The following is a 16,672-nucleotide window of genomic DNA, read 5'->3' as shown; positions in this document are numbered from 1 at the left end:
CTGATGAGGATGGAGGATTTTCCTCATCCTCCGGGCCGGCGGAAGCCACCGCCGGCCCGGAGGATACGGAAAATCCTCTGCAGACCCACCAAAGACCCACCACCACATTAGGATGGCTGGTGGGTCCTAGTTTCAGTCCGCCACTTTTCCGCCGCGGTTGACTTACAACCGCGGCAGAAAAGCTGTAACATGGCTGGCGGTGTCTATCAGACACCGCCAGCCATATTAGGATAGAGTAAAAGAGATGCTTTTTTACGGCAGCTTTTCCGCCGTGGAAAAACATACGGAAATTGACTTCGGGGGCCGTTGCGGGACCCCTGGGTGAAGGGGGGGTGGAGGGTGCACGTGGGGGGTACCCATGGTACCCCCTGCATTTGTATGCAGAAATCGGCAGGCACCGCACGGTGCTGCCGCTTTCTGCATACAAATGCAATGTTTGCATTTTTAACATTGCGGCGGGTGAAGCTTGAAGCTGCACCCGCCACATTGTTAAAGATAAAGGATGTGACCGCCACCCTGGCGGTCACATCCTAATTTGCACGGAGGGAACGCCGCTGCCCATGCGGACGGTCCCTCCTACTCTTGGGTCGCGTACGGACTCACACTCAAGTCCGTCCGCAATCCTAATGAGCCCCTAAGTTTGGTTATGCATGATGCTTAATGTGAGCTCAGTGCCTGCCTGACTACCCCATCGATGGCAAGATCTGTTTGCGAATCTGGAGGATTGACACAAAAACACAGCTGCCCTCACTCAAGAGTCATTTTGCCTTCCTCACATGTGCAGCCTGATTTGATTCAATTTGACTCCGTTTGTTTACCAAATGTGATCCAATTGTTTATACATGATAAGCCTGGTTTAGCAGCCTTTCACCCAAGAAAGCCCGCATCTCACCTTTGTCAAACAATTGCTAAACTACTTTTGCTCTATTTATGCTGCGTCGTTGTAGGAATATTCTGCAAACTGATTTCCAATCAAAGCTCGTTCTTTTACATTTCTAGGTGATCCGCAAAGGTGAAGTCAGCTGCTGTTGGACATGCACGCCTTGCAAGGAGAACGAAATTGTATTTGACGAGTACACGTGTCAGGCATGCAATCTTGGGTCCTGGCCAAGACACGACCTCACAGGTAAATGTGTTTCTACACTATAAATACAAGCAGGTTAAGATCTGTACACACCTCTGTGAGAGATGCTGAAAAAAATGTGTTATTGCCACTTATTGAACAGCCACCAAGAAATCAATGAGCGCATATTTTCACCAGCAGCAGTGTGTGGGGTTTCTGCAGAGACTTTTCAATATCTATTGATCTTTCCCTTCGACTACTTAAATATGCGACTGTAATACGAGCTCAAAGGCAGCATAGAAACAGGCCTTTGAAAAGGGCTGTGGTTCAGGGTGTTGATTAAAGTTTTCAATCCATTTCTAGAAAGACAAGTTAGGATCCGCAATCTACTCTGTTAGAGATGATGCAATAGACACTTCAATATTTGGATATATCGGGCCACATCAACATTTAATTCTGTCGCAAACAATATATGGACCTGGAACAAATGAGCATGAAAGGGTGTAGAATCCTGCCAAGATCTACCCAGTTTTCAGTATATATCAACAGAAGATTGGGGCACACACTGCAAAGCACCGCCTTCATTAATTGTTTATGAAAGAAAGGTTATCATCTTCAAATCAACTTTAGTCGTTTTTATGGGGCAGATGTATCAAGATTCCATTTTGCGATTCCTAAATAGCGATTTTTAAGGAATCTCTATTTAGAATTCGCAAAATGGAATGTATGAACAAAATCGCAATTTTTTTGCGATTCCTTAATCTTCGTTATTTGCAAATTCACATTTTGTGAATTCGCAAATAAGGAATAATTTCCGATGCATTCCTATGGGCCAGGAGGCCCATAGGAACGATAGTGAAGTAATTCTCAAATTGCGAATTCGCAATTTGCTAATCGCAATTTGAGAATTATTTCAAGGGTGCAGGGGTGTCTAAAAGACACCCTGCTGCACCCCTGAAATGAACATATGTATGCATATGGCGCACATACATGCCCTATGGGCATGTGTGTGCGTCACATGCCACCATCAAAAATGCTAAATTGTGCATTTTTTAAAGACTTCGCAAATTACCATCAACTACAACTTGGTGGTAATTTGCGAATTCTTAAACACAAATCGCAATTCAAAAATGCTTCATACATAGCAACATTGCGATTCCTTAAATGCTATGGCAAAATAAGGAATCGCAAATTTTTGCTATTTCTTATTTCGTGAAATTTGATGCATGCCAAAACATGCAAAAAGACCTTTTGCGATTCGCGAAGACCGAAATTCTGCGAATTTCGGCCTTTGTGAGTCGCAAAAAGCTTGATACATCTGCCCCTATGTTTCTTATCTTTTTTGTTTTTAAAATTCATGTATCACATATTAAGCTAACAGGTATTTCACAGGTACATCTCCCATGAGCATGCCATCAAATTGTTACATGTATAAAAATCTCAAAATAATTCCGTTTAAAAGCATATTCTAAACCAATAGATGATGTAGTGTCTGTACTCATCTGCGTATAACCTTCATAAAGTTCACGACAGATACATGGTATTCCCTTCACATTTCAGCAATTGTAAAACATAGTATTACCCGATTTCTAGGCATATTGTGGATGTTATTACATCTAGAAACCTCCAGATTTAATCTGTGTTAATACATACATGGTTTTGAAAGTATTTTGAGGTCCTATATATCTAGCCCGCAGATTACAATTTGAGTTATGAATACAGGGATGTTCTTCATGCTTGGAAAGTGTATTTACCATGGACGTGACAGCAATGTCATTGTAATAGACCCCCAGCACCACCCAGTAATCAGTTTCCATCAGATAACGGCACTAGGCCCTTACTCCCTCATGAATGGGCCTGGAACCCCAAGTGGGGAAAAGTAATGTAACTTACCAGCATCAGTAGAATGACATTTCTTTTTTGTGTGTAAAATATTTTTCCCTCTAGGAACTGCATACCTGTTGTTGACTATATGCTTGGGGCACATATGTTGGTCCTATTTTAGCCCCTAGTCCCCCCTTTTTGTGTTTACTTCACCCTTCTACAGAGGTCAGAACCTTTCCCAATTTTACTGAAACAGTTTGCCTTTTCATGAAATAGAGAACCACCTCCAACTAAGTGCATGACTTTCTGGAACAAGTAAAATGAATCTCCTGCTCCACTGGCAGCCAATGCCGATGGCTTAATGCAGGAATCCGACTGAGTGCATCATCCTCTATCGCTTGAGTGTCTTGAGAAGGTGACAAGACTATTTGTCATAATCAATCAAGGCTATCTTATACATGAGATAAACGCAGTCCCGGCAAATTTCTTATTCAAATTAGTAGCTACACAGATGTGGGACTTCATGTTCAACCTATGTATAAAGCCCCTTGCAGGTATCATCAGGAGGCATTATTTAGATTTCCAAATCTAAGTCAATTAACCACCTATAATTGGATCTGTATTTGGAAGCAGAGGATTCTATCCAGGATTATTGATAAGAATGGTTCATATATGATGATCTTGAGCTTGCTGAAGAGCAAAACAGTGAATATAGCCTTTCGATATTCTACTTCATCAGATTAGCTCTTTCAATTGGCTTGGTCTGCCTTGGAATCACCATCAGCTAAGATCCTCTGCTGTTTTAAAAATATGATTGAACACTTCTAAATAGATCTTTAAAGAGGTTATGGCATTTAACTCCCACCAGAGCATCCAGGAAAAGACCATAATGATTTGGACCACCAGACTCTTGTGTGCTGCCATCTCCACTTTACACAAATACGGCTGACGGTTACTGGCTACCCAAGTCACTGAGGAAAAGTGGAAACCCCAACACACCTCTCTAATGGCTGTTACCTGCTCCAGGTTGTCCCTTGGACAGGACATCCTTGAGCACGCAATGGTGGGGCTTTAAATGCGCCCTTCCATGATCATCAGTGAGCATCGCATGGAAGGATGTCATCAGAGGATGTTGATGGATTGTCAGTGAAATTTTGGAGGGGGCAATTCAGTGTATGAGCAGGGTAGGGTGATCCAGATGTGGCAGAGCATGCCCTTAAATTTATAATGGTAGTCAGAGTACATTGGTAGACCAGTGAGCCTAGGAAACTTTGCACTGGAGAGTATAATATATGGCTGGTGAATTACTGGCAAGCCTTTAGCGTGAGTGACCTCTCACCAGGGCTGGACTGGCCATTGCAGGCACCAGGCAATCCCCCGGTGCGCCAGACGGCCCAAAACCGGGGGCCGGTTTTGTGCCCCTGGGGGCCGTTTTTGTTACAGGGCCGTTTTTGCCATGGCCGGTTGTGGTTCCCAGTCCGGCCCTGCCTCTCACAGCAGTGGAAATGGCTCTCCACCACAGACAAACAGTTGACTGCCCCTTCCTTTTTAAGAAAAGGACTTTGAGAGCTTTGCACTTTTTTGGAGTTCCTGATATTTAAAAAAAATAAAGACCTTGTATGTCCATGAACACTTTTTTCACTCTTGGTGACCATATCTAGTCGCCCGATACCCAAATGTTTCCGCTGCAAGATGTCTCAAGTCATCTATCTAACATGTTGGGAGCACAACTCTACTTTAGTTAATATGACTGAAGTTGGTGCCCATATGTTTTTTTAAAGCAATCTTTCTTTACACTCTTTCTGCAATGACAAAGGCAATGTACAATACGGTCACAGCAGAGTGGCTCAACAAGCAAATAACATATTGAGTACACTGGTGATGCTGCCAACTGTGCAAAAGCTGGAGGAATATGGAGATGAAATGGCTTTCATTGCATTGCAGTGTCATGCAGTACACCAGAGTGAAAGGATTGGATTGAATGGTATTGGTGTAATTGAACCACATTGCATGACTAGGGTAGGAACCACTGAAAAGAAGGGAAAATATGGGGAAGGTAGAGCGTTATGGAGGATGGCTATGGGCACGGGGGGTCAGTGTGTGTGTGTTTGTGTGTAGGGTCTAATGGATGTTGGTGCGAGGCCAGGAGGTGTGGAGCTGCAAGATATTTTGGTAGAGTAAATGAAAAGGAATGGGTGAAGAGGTTGGTTGGTTGCTAGCAAAAACTGTGGGAGAAAGCCCACGGCCACAGCATCACATTGCGCAGCTTAGGGATGCCTATAAATCCATCTAGCCTCCACTCTTTGCAGATCAGATCCTTTGGCCTTGGTCCATTTTGAGAGGACACAAGTCCAGGCTGTAATCAAGGGTGGAAGTTGAGAATTCCAATGATAGGTGATCGCGCTTTTAGGCAGTAGGCAGTAGGGAGCCAAGTTGACCAAACTTGAGACAGCACATTCATGTTTTGGAACACTTGTATTACCCAGTGTGACTGAGTCCCAATCTAGGGAAACCAGATGGGTTGTAATAGAGGCCAAAATATTTGTGACAGACGTACAGATTGGTAAAAGATGTGGACAAGTCCAGACTCCAAAGCATATGGGGAATATCTGCCACTGGGTGGAAACAGCGAGAACAGGATACCACAGTGCAGGAGAAGCATCTATTAAGGGCTTTGGGTGAAAGATAAGCCCTGTGCAATACAAAATACTGAATCAATTTTAAAATGTGCGTAGCGGGACAATAAACAAGGCATTTAAAGGGCTAAGGCCTTTCCTTATCATGCAAGCCTTTAGGCATCTGTTTCTCTGTTGTACCTTAGCGGGGCCAGACTAATTGAGGCAGGCAGTATTAATGATTTTTAAAAAACAGGAGATATGTTGAAACCCATGGCCCATTGTGTAAACCACCTGTAGAAGGAGGTGGGCCTTAGGGGTCGAAACTAGGGGAGTCGATATCATGCACAAAGCATGACAAATTATATTACACAGCAGAAATTGGTCACTGCGGAGGTCAAATGGTTAGATGAGCTCTTCAGAAGACCCTTAAAATACACTAGGAGATCATCCACGTAAAAGGAAACCACATGGACCCTATCTGAAAGAGGGATACCCCAGTTCGTCCAAGCCTGACTATTTTAATTGTCAATCGCGCCATGGCCTGGGCGAACAAAAGTGAGGACACAGGACAGCCCTGCCGCATACATCAGCCCACTGTAAAGGGGGGTAAATAAACTTTCTTATTCACATTGAGCAGCTGTCTGTGAATAGAGAAGCTGTATGACCCGTCCAATGCATGGGTCAAAACCAAGGTGGCATAAAACATCAAAAAGGTAATCCCACCAAAGAAGGTTGATTGGATGGGGCTGCTTGCCCGGGTATGGTTAACCAGGGTGTATTGTAGTTTTAAGGGCCCAGGGATAATGTATAAAAAGAGTGTAGTTGTAAATGTCTCTCTTCCAAGGAATAGTGAGGGGACCCAGACAAGAGAGTGACTTAGAAACCTGTGACAAGTTCACATTAGTTTATCTGCTTTTTGTGGTGTTACAGCCGGGGGCGATGCTTGATACTCCATAGGGAACTGGGACATTGATGTGTCCTCATCATCGGATATAGGTGATACACTGAAGTGCAGGGACAGGTCTTCGAAGCAGGCCTCTACTGCTAATGCCATCTGTAGAGAATCCTGAGCCTGTGCGGGTGACAGGGTCTGTGTTGGCATTGGGGACCTGTTAGAACCCAAGCCACTACGGTGGTGACAGCAACCTGGGTGAGTGCCAGACTCAGAAAGGGCTCTGTGAAGACAGTTGACAGCCCTAAGCTCTGTCCCAAGCAGACCTCAGGTTCAGTGAAGAAGTTTTACATACCATCAGATTTAATTTTAGGACTACTGACAGAATATCAACATACAGAATATCGAGCTACAGGAATATCGACTCTAAAATAACGATGGACAGAATATCAACAGCCTATCTCTACAATGGTAAGTACAAAAATATTGAAACCAAAATATTCTTTAAAATATCGTTGTTTAAAATATTGTTTTTTTAAAATGTCTTAAAAATAATATAAAAATAATTAAATTATAAATACAATTAATAAAAACATAGTTAGAATTATTTGATAATGTTAAAAACTGATAAATTATAAATGTAATATAAAAAAATTAAACATTTAAAATGATTTTAAAATATATTTTAACTTTGTAATATTCATAAATAATCATTTTATTTAAATATAACCTGTTAGAAACATAAGAAAAGTTATAAATACATATATGTAAATATAAAAATAAAACATATATATCATAAATTAAAATATTAAAATTAATATTTAAAAAAAATATATTTTACACTATATTAACTATAAAAGTAGGGAAATGTTGGATAGCATAGGTGATAACATTACCATTCCCACTACAGAAAGTGCAACGGTAGGAAAAGTGTTGCATAGCGGAAGGGAATAATTTACTATTCCCACTCCAGCGAGTGCAATAGTAGGGAAAGTGTTGGATAGCAGGTGGGTAAAAATTACTATTCCCACTCCAGTGAGTGCAACAGTAGGGAAAGTGTTAGATAGCGGATGGATAAAAAATACTATTCCCACTCCAGCGAGTGCAACAGTAGGGAAAGTGTTGAATAGCAGGTATACACAAATTACTATTCACACACCAGCGAGTGCAACAGTAGGAAAAGTGTTGGATAACGGGTGGGTAAAAATTACTATTCCCACTTCAGTGAGTGCAACAGTAGGGAAAGTGTTGGAGAGCGGGTGGGTAAAAATTACTATTCCTACTTCAGTGAGTGCAACAGTTGGGAAAGTGTTGGATAGTGGGTGGGTAAGAATTATTATTCACACTTCCAGCGAGTGCAACAGTAGGGAAAGTGTTTGATAGCGGGTGGGAATAATGTACTATTCCCACTCCACCAAGTGTAACAGTAAGGAAAATGTTGGATAGTGTAGTGGAATGCTTTAGTATTCCCAATCCTGCAAAATAATTAACATTAATTACCAAATAGTTACTTTTTCAAAAATAATTTACCCCCACAATATTCCCCTATAAACGTCACCACCTATATTTAACAATTAATTATTGACCTAATAACAATGAACAATCAAATTAAAATACATTTGTTCTCACAATTAACACTATAAACTGACTTAAAAAAATATTGTATAAAAAAGTGCACATTTTATCAAAATTAAATTACTTCCCACTCTTCTCCCCTATCAACCCACAACAAACAAATTACATAATTAACATATTTACCAATTATTCATTAATAATGTTATGTTATGTTATGTTATTTTGTGTCTTTTATAGCGCTCGGCTACTCAGATGAGTGTCCCGGCGCTTTGTTTGACAGTCTGACAACGCTAAACACAACAAACAGCTAAAAGCAGGTCAGGAGGGCAGAGATCTAAGAGGCAAAGAGCCAGGTTTTCAGGCCCTTCCTAAAAGTCAGCAGATTAGAAGTGCTGCGAAGAGTCAGGGGCAAAGAGTTCCAGAGTTGAGGGGCCGGAGCTTAAAAGAGCGCCCTCCCATGCGTGTCTTCCTCACACGGGGAACAGTGGCCAAGAACAAAGACTCAGACCTCAACGATCGGAGAGGGCAGTAGGCAAAAAACCTCTTCCGCAGATATTTCGCCCCTGTTGCATAGAAGGCCTTATGGGCGAGCGTTAAGGCTTTAAAAACCTATCCTCTGGCGAATAGGCAGCCAGTGGAGCGATTGTAATAAGCCAGAGACTCTAGTTTGCCTATGCAGGCCAAAAATGGCACGTGCTGCCGCATTCTGTACCGCCTGCATACGTTGCAGGAGATATTCCGGCAGGCCCAGATATAAAACGTTTGAATAATCCAAACGTGAGCCAATCAAGGCCTGTACCGTCACCCTCCTGTGATCCTCGGAGAGCAGAGGGAAAAACTTCCGAAGCATACGGAGCAGACCAAAACAAGTGCCAGTGAGGACCAGGACCTGCGATCTGAGGGTCAGACCGTTGTCTATCTTAATCCCCAGGTTCTTAGCGAGCTGAGACGATCGCCCGGGAGGAGACATATCAGCCGGCCACCATGCCTGCCAGTCAGGATCGGATTGACAGCCGAAGAAGAGCACCTCTGATTTGTCAGAGTTGCACTTGAGGCTGTTCAGTTGGAGCCAGTTAAAAACAGCACTGAGGCACTCACGGATGCTCTCTCCGTCAAAAACCTCTCCTTTCCGGCAGGTAAAAAGCAGCTGAGTGTCATCTGCGTAGGATACGATCTGGGCCCCGAAAGACTCGGCCAGAGCCGCCAGAGGGGTCATAAAGATGTTAAAAAGAGTCGGGCTCAATACCGAGCCCTGCGGGACTCCGACTCCCAATGGCGGCATCTCAGCAGAGCTGAAGGAGGCCCAGACCATTTGCCGACGGCCAGCCAGGAAGGAAGTAAACCAGCTGAGCACCGTCCCCCTCAGACCGATCTCATAGAGTCTGACCAACAGATCTTCATGGGGGACGGTGTCGAAGGCCGCCGACAAGTCCAGCATAATGAGCATAGCTCTGCCACCCGCGTCCAGTGTCTCCTTGATGGCCTCGGAAACCTCCAGAAGTGCCGTCTCCGTGCTAAGATTGGGGCGAAAACCCGACTGGGTAGGATGTAACAGGTCGTGCGATTCCAGAAAATTGGAAAGAACGCTGTGGACATGCTTCTCCAGGGTCTTAGCCAGCGCAGGAAGCAAAGAGATAGGTCTATAGTTGGCTAAGACCTCAGGAGCCAGACCAGGCTTCTTAATAAGGGGAATCACCATGGCCTGTTTCCACGCCGATGGAACCTCACCCTGACATAGGGAAAGATTCAGAAGGGGATTAATAATGATATCCAATTAATAAGTAATTAATTAAAAAATAATACAATTAACAATATAACATATTAATTACATAAATATGAATTATTACCATTATTAAAAATTTATTATAATTAAATTGTTGCCCTCCCTACTCCCCTATTAAACCATAACCCGCACCTCAAAAAATTACATAATTAACATATTTACCAATTAATTATTAATTATTAATAACCATTCAGTAATTAATTAATACAAAAATATTATTAATAACATTATTTATTAATTAAGTCAAAGTAATTTATTTCCAACCCTATCCCCCTATAAACCCACAACCCGCTATAAACTAAAACACCATATTCATGTATTTTTTTTTAATTTATAACTTCTAAAAAAATATTATTAAATGTATTATAATTAAATGATTTCCCACCCTATTCCCCTATGAACCCACATCTGCTACAGATCTAGAATACACAAAAATTAATTAACATAAAATTCATTACTTGTAAAAAATTCAAATATACATTCCAAAAATAAGCTATATTTTTAACATATATACTAACATACAAAACACAAAAAAATCGATATTATTAACAACGATATTTGGACTGACGATATTACTAACATCGATAATAATTAAAATGATACTTCTTACCTGCATTTCGATATTCTGGTCAACTATATTCTTGATGGTTGATATTCTGTCATATCGATATTTATACATCGATTTAATGGTATATCGATATTTAAACTTCAATATTATGTCTGCATACCATAATTTTAAGTTTTACCGGCAAGAGCAGAACATATTTCAGTCCCATCTCTTGCAGCATATGCTTGACACCTGTGAAGGTGACTTGGTGATGTTGGACTGCCAACTAATAATCAGGAAACAAAATACTTTGGTGTCTTTCTTGTTGGAGGTGCCCAAACTATGGGCCTGCCTTAGCACTTCATGCCTCTCTCAATAATGCAACAAATGGGTGAGTAAAAGGCACGGTTGAGCCCGGCTGATCAATCAGTCAATCAGTCAGGGTTTTGTTAAAACGCACTACTCTCCAATGAGGGTCTCAAGGTGCTGGGGATGTGTATGAGCAGCTCAGTTAAGGTCATTCGAAGAGCCAGGTTTTGAAGTCCTTCCAAAATTGTGTTGGTCTCTGCCGGAGGTGAAAGGGGAGCTCGCTTCAGGTCTTGGTTGTGAGGTAAGAGAAGGACCTTCCACCTGCTCTGGTCCTGTAGAAGCGTGGGACGGTGGCTAGGGAGAGGTCGGCTGAGCATAGGTTTCTCTTGGGGGCATGGAAAGAGATGCGGTCATTGAGGTATTGGGGTCCAGTGTTGTGAAGCTTGAAAGTTATTCTTCTCTCGACGGGGAGCCAGTGGAGGTCGCTGAGGTGTTGGGTGATGTGGTTGTGCCATGAGATATCGACGATTAGTCTGACTGTGGCATTCTGGATGGTCTTGAGTTTGCGGAGGAGTTTTTTGTTGATTCGGCATAGAGGGCGTTGCCGTAGAATCTGTCTGTTGGTGATGAGTGATGGTTATTCTGGAGTCTGGGGATCCACTTGAATGTCTTGCATAGTATGCAGGGGTGTTGAAGCATGCGGAGGAGACGACGTTGATCTGGCAATTCATGGTGAGTGATGAGTCGAGTATGATGTAGAGGATATGTGAATGGTCCTGGATGGGTGGGTTTCTGAGGACAGGGGTCACCAGGTGCTGTCCCATGCAGAGGGGGTGGAGCCGAGAATGAGGACTTCTGTTTTCTCCAAATAGAGTTTTAGACAGCTGTTCCTCATCCAGGTTGCGACGGCTTTCATCCCTTCTTGGAAATTGTGCCTGATGATGTTGGGTTCAGTGTGATGGAAAGGATGAGCTGGGTGTCATCGACGTAGGAGACGATGTTGAGCCCGTGGTTTCTGATGATGGTTGCAAGGGGGACATGTAGACATTGAAGAGAATGGGACTGAGGAAGGATACTTAAGGTACTCCGAGTGTGATCTCTGGTAGGTCTGAGAGGAAGGGCGGGAGTCTTATTCTCTTTGTTCTGTCTGAGAGGAATTATCGTAACCAGTCTAGGGCCTTTCCTTGGATGCTGATGTTGTGGAGCCTGGTGTCTAGTGTGCAGTGGGAGACGGTGTCGAAGGCTGCTGATAGGATACAGGAGGATGAGGGCTTCCATTTGGCCTTGGTCGAGGAGGGTGCAGATGTCATCAGTGGTGGCGAAGTGGGCAGTTTCGGTGCTGTGGTTGCTGCAGAATCCAGATTGAGAGGTGTCTAGGATGTTGTCGGTTTCAATGAAGTGTGCTAGCTGGGTGTTGGCAGCCTTTTCGATGGCTCTGGCTGCAAATTGAAGCAGTGAGATGCGCCTGACATTCTTGAGGTCTGTCAGGTGTGTGTAGGGCTGTTTTAAGAGGGGGTTGCCTTTGGCATGCTTCCAGTTGTCGGGGAACGAGGCTGTCTCAAGAAAGTTGGTAATGGTTCGACATAGCTCTGGTGCGATGGTGGTGGTGGCCCTGTGGAAGATGTGTGGCAGGCAGGGGTCAGAAGGTGCTTTGGAGTCTTCTGTCATAAGTGGGGTCCAGGTGAGGAGGGTCTGTTGGGTGGCATCGCTGTAGGTGGTGGTTGGGGCAGTGCACAGGCTTGTTTGTTGAAATTGTCTAGAGTGTCTTGAAATTGAGGTGAAAGAAGGTGCTGAGTCTGTTACAGAGGTCTAGGGAGGGAGTGACGTCAGTTGTTTGTCTGTTGGGTTTGGCACATTCCTAAATGGGTGATGAGTGTTGGCCCAGGTCAGGACCCAGTGAATATGCTCCACGGATAAAAATGGGGTAAATATCTGGGCCAGTGTGAACGTCCTGATCTGTTGTTTGAAGAGCTCCCCATGGTTTTGCCCTTAAGCCTACTCTGGAAGGCCAACAACGCATGGATTGTTTCGCCTTGAGCTGCCTTCAGCATCTTCTGTTCCGTCCACTTGGATGTGCACCTCAGTCATGAGCTCCTGAAGCTGCATACGATTATCCTGAATAACCGTAGATAGTTCAACCACCGTGACCTCCCTCATTGCGTCTCAAACTTCTAGTTTCTTACTATCCACTCAGAGAAAGCTGAGCTCTATTACGATGGCATAAACTTTAGCCTCAGTGGCAGCCTAGGAAGAATTAATGATACAGAAAAATGGTCCAAGACCTCTATATTTTGCAATGCCTGAATTAATCAGTACATTTTTCAGTTCAACAAACTCAGAAGCTTGTCACTACGGATCAGCTCTAATCAATAAATGTATCTCATTCTAGAAAACACAAGAAGTTCGAAAAAAGCAGCAGAAAAAACAATATCCAACCCAGAGTAATATTTAATATCTCAAGGTCAGCAAGTTAATCATTTCGAACATTATTTTGGTTAATAACAATGGCTGCCCCAATTCGAGCGTGCAGATAGAAAAGATATAGGTGATAAAGTGTGTGAGAAATTAAGACGGAAAGGAATTCACAGAAAATATTTGTGACATAAAATATTCATAACAATTTACTATACAACAGACGAAAAATAATTGATCGCACTGTTCAACCTGGCCAAAGCCAAACAAATTCACTCAAACTTTTTTCTTAAATGTTCATGACTCATCAGTGTCAACAATTAGGTCTGCACATCAATATACAGAGACAAATTGGTCCAGGTTTTTTGTTACTAGGGGCGTCGACGTTTCGACTCGTCTTTACGGCCTTTCGGTCAGTTAAGCCTTGGCCATACGAGTCTTCATCAGGACAAAAAACTGACGGGGCAACCAGGGGTGGTAGATGACCCTACAACAAAAGACAGTAATTCTATTCTATTCTATGGATAATTGAAGGTAAGTAAACAATTTAATAAATAAAGCTAATTTCGCAGCGCACCCTGCATCGCGATGCAGGGTGCGCTACGAAATTAGTTTTTATTAATTAAATTGTTTACTTACCTTCAATTATCCATACTCCAGTTTTTAGCACCCCCCACCCTGCCCCTCCCTCTCCCTGCCTCTCCGCCCCACCGAAACTCCCTCCACGGGCCGTGGCTGTGTCAAACATGCAATATATGCCACTGCATAGGGAAGATACTCTACCTCAGATGTTCTGTCTCATGCATAGATGGATTCCCAACTTAGACGTCCTGGCTAGGGCAAACTAAGATATTTGAGAAAAGAAAAGAGGACATCATCTGTGATTACACTGATAGTCTTGAACTCTGGGGCATATTACCAAGCAATAGCGATAATTATCGCTATTGCTTGGTTAGAGACAAAAATTTACCGCTGAGCTGCAGCGATTTTTATCGCAGATAAACCTTAGTATTACCAAGGTTTATCGCAAATGCGATAAAAAGTCGGCCGCAATGCATGAATATCGCTGAAAAGTCAGCGATATTCATGTATTACCGAGCTAATGCTCTTAGCCATGTTATTTACCTCCCATTGGATAACATGGCTAAGAACTGCTCAGGGCAGGTGTTAGCTTTTGGAGATATTCGCGCTTAGCGCGAATATCTCCAAAAGTTGGTAATAGGAGATAGCGATGTTAGCGACTGTTTCCAGTCACTAACATCTTGGCACGCCCACTTTGCATGTCATTAGTGATAAATATCACTGACATGCAAAGTGGGGCCCAAGATGGTTCCTATCTCCTACTAGCTGTCGCTAACTGGTGTTAGCGACAGCTAGGTAATAGGGAGATAATTTTATCTCCGCTTTCTTGGCTTTTAAAGCCAAAAAAGCGGAGATAAGCCCCCTTGATAATATGCCCCTCTGTTCCTTCCCAACTCCTGGTCTATAGAAAAGGGGAAGGCCCTGCCCCTATATTCTTGTTCTCTCCTAATGAACTGACAAAAAACTCAAATGTTTACTTACACAAATCTATATGGATTTACCTGGTCTCTAACAGCTATGTGAAGTAGCATCACTCCACATTTGCATTTATGTTGATCGATAGTGTGAAAATACCCTGTCAGGCGAAGGGGAACTTTATAAATCCCTACAAAACATTTTAATAATTGATGTTTTTAATTGACAGGCTCCCATTAACGACACTTAACAAATTCCTATATTCCCTAAACAAACACATTTAGTAACAAACAAGAGACTTGTCTCTAGACACCGCCTAATGAGACAAACAGAAATGCAGAACTGCAGAGGAGATTGACAAAAATAATCACATCGTAATTTTAATCACACTGCCTACGCTAATATGCAAGAACGTCAGCAAAGCCAATCAACAATAGAGATCTTCTGTCATTGATCTGGACAGTACTGATTAGTTTATGGATTGTGACACAAGTAGTGAATGAAGGGCCTGGTTTCTGAGAATCAACAGCAAATCTTAACACATTTTCTTTCCGAGATCCATTCTCCATTGATCTAAGATGTCATAGTGTGAAGAGCAAACTTTCAGCCACAAAAGCATCTGTGTATCTCAGAAACAGTTGCTCATTTGACAGTCTGTTTGCGGCTAAATTGTCATTCTTAAAATACGGATGGAATGTGACTTTATTTTAATGTCCATTAATGAACACAACAACAAGACTTTTTCAAATTGAAATACTTTACCAAAAAGACGATTCTATAAGGAACTGACAAGTGAAATAATCTATAAATGTATATAAAAACAAAATTATGTATGGAAAAAATAGCAAAACAGTTGACTAAACTTGCCCGAAGAAGAGACCATACACCCTCTCTGAGAACAGTTCCCACAGTAGCACATCACTCTGGTGTGTCCACTGCTATATAGTCCTGGGAGTGCAATTACAATCTTCTCATTTAAGATAAGGTGAGGAATACTTGACTTAGCATTAGATTGCATTGGCAGGCATTGGAAGAAAAGAGTGATAGATTTGCTCGGACACAAATCCCAACATACTACCACAGAAAGGATTTTCTCTGCATGAACAAGTTATGCCATCTGAAGCCAGCCATAAAGTTCCAATGTGTTCATCCTTCACGAAGCTACACCTTAAGCCCAACCCTCCAGTATTTTAATGCGCAAATACCCACTATCCTTCGACAGGTTGTAATCAACACCTTTGATCACTACTACTTCGAGGTCTAACTACATTGATGCTACTTCATTGGCTGTCACCAGATCCTTAACGTACATTTCTTATATATTTCACTTTTACTTAAGCCACACTATACTGACTATGCACCTATGTCAACTGTTTAAAGTAAACATTTTTAAATGCTTAACCTAAATCCCTAACTAAGGTAAATTCTAAGAAACAACACTGAACTAAATTGCTATCACTTACAGTTATACATATTTAATTTCCATCACATTTAATGAAACCCCAGACCCTCGGTCCATTTACAATAAATAACTTAATTAGGTTGACTCAATTCAAATTTGATCGATAAACTAACTCAATACTTACTCTGTCTTTTCTGTATTACCATTTAATTATTTTAAAATGTAAAATGACCCTAACCTAATTATGATGCCAACCCTAACACCGTTAATGCTTATAGTATGTTAAAGTAAACATTTAACCCAAATCCTTATATTTTAATTTAGGAATTGTGTAATTAAAATACACAATTACTGATAACCATAACCCTTTGTGTATTTTACTTAACATTTAGAATACGGAATTAGTAACCCAAACTCTCCGAATGTATTCATTATTTCATCCAATTACATTGAAATACAGCAATAACACAATGCCAAACCAACCTTCAACTAGTTAAAATTAAGATATTTTAAATACTTCCTCTGAGCATTGAACCTTAATTCATTTTAATTAAACTAGTTAACATTTAAATGCATGCACATCTGTTCACCTAATGCAAAAGATTAATTAGTTAAAATTAAGCTATTTCTTTTATAATACTCAACCCTTCCTCTTTTCTTTAAATCATTTAATCGATTATATCATGTTTTTTTCGATGAATGTAATGCGCTATAAATGGAATTACATTGGATTAATATTTTGATTATACT

General features: G+C 41.8%; 1 protein-coding gene across 1 annotated transcript in view; it reads left to right on the top strand.

Annotated features, from left to right (window-relative positions):
- Positions 1–16,672, top strand: part of GRM5 (glutamate metabotropic receptor 5) — a 418,371-nt gene that overhangs the window by 263,332 nt on the left and 138,367 nt on the right. The window contains exon 4 of the mRNA XM_086936081.1: positions 1,000–1,126. Within this exon, the coding sequence (XP_086792207.1) occupies positions 1,000–1,126 (127 nt within the window). The remainder of the gene's footprint in view (positions 1–999; positions 1,127–16,672) is intronic.

The sequence above is a fragment of the Lissotriton vulgaris genome, chromosome 8, assembly GCF_964263255.1.
Source record: "Lissotriton vulgaris chromosome 8, aLisVul1.2, whole genome shotgun sequence".
In the NCBI taxonomy this organism is placed as follows: Eukaryota; Metazoa; Chordata; class Amphibia; order Caudata; family Salamandridae; genus Lissotriton; species Lissotriton vulgaris.
Note: the sequence above shows the minus strand (reverse complement) of the source record. Positions and strands in the feature narration are given on the sequence as shown.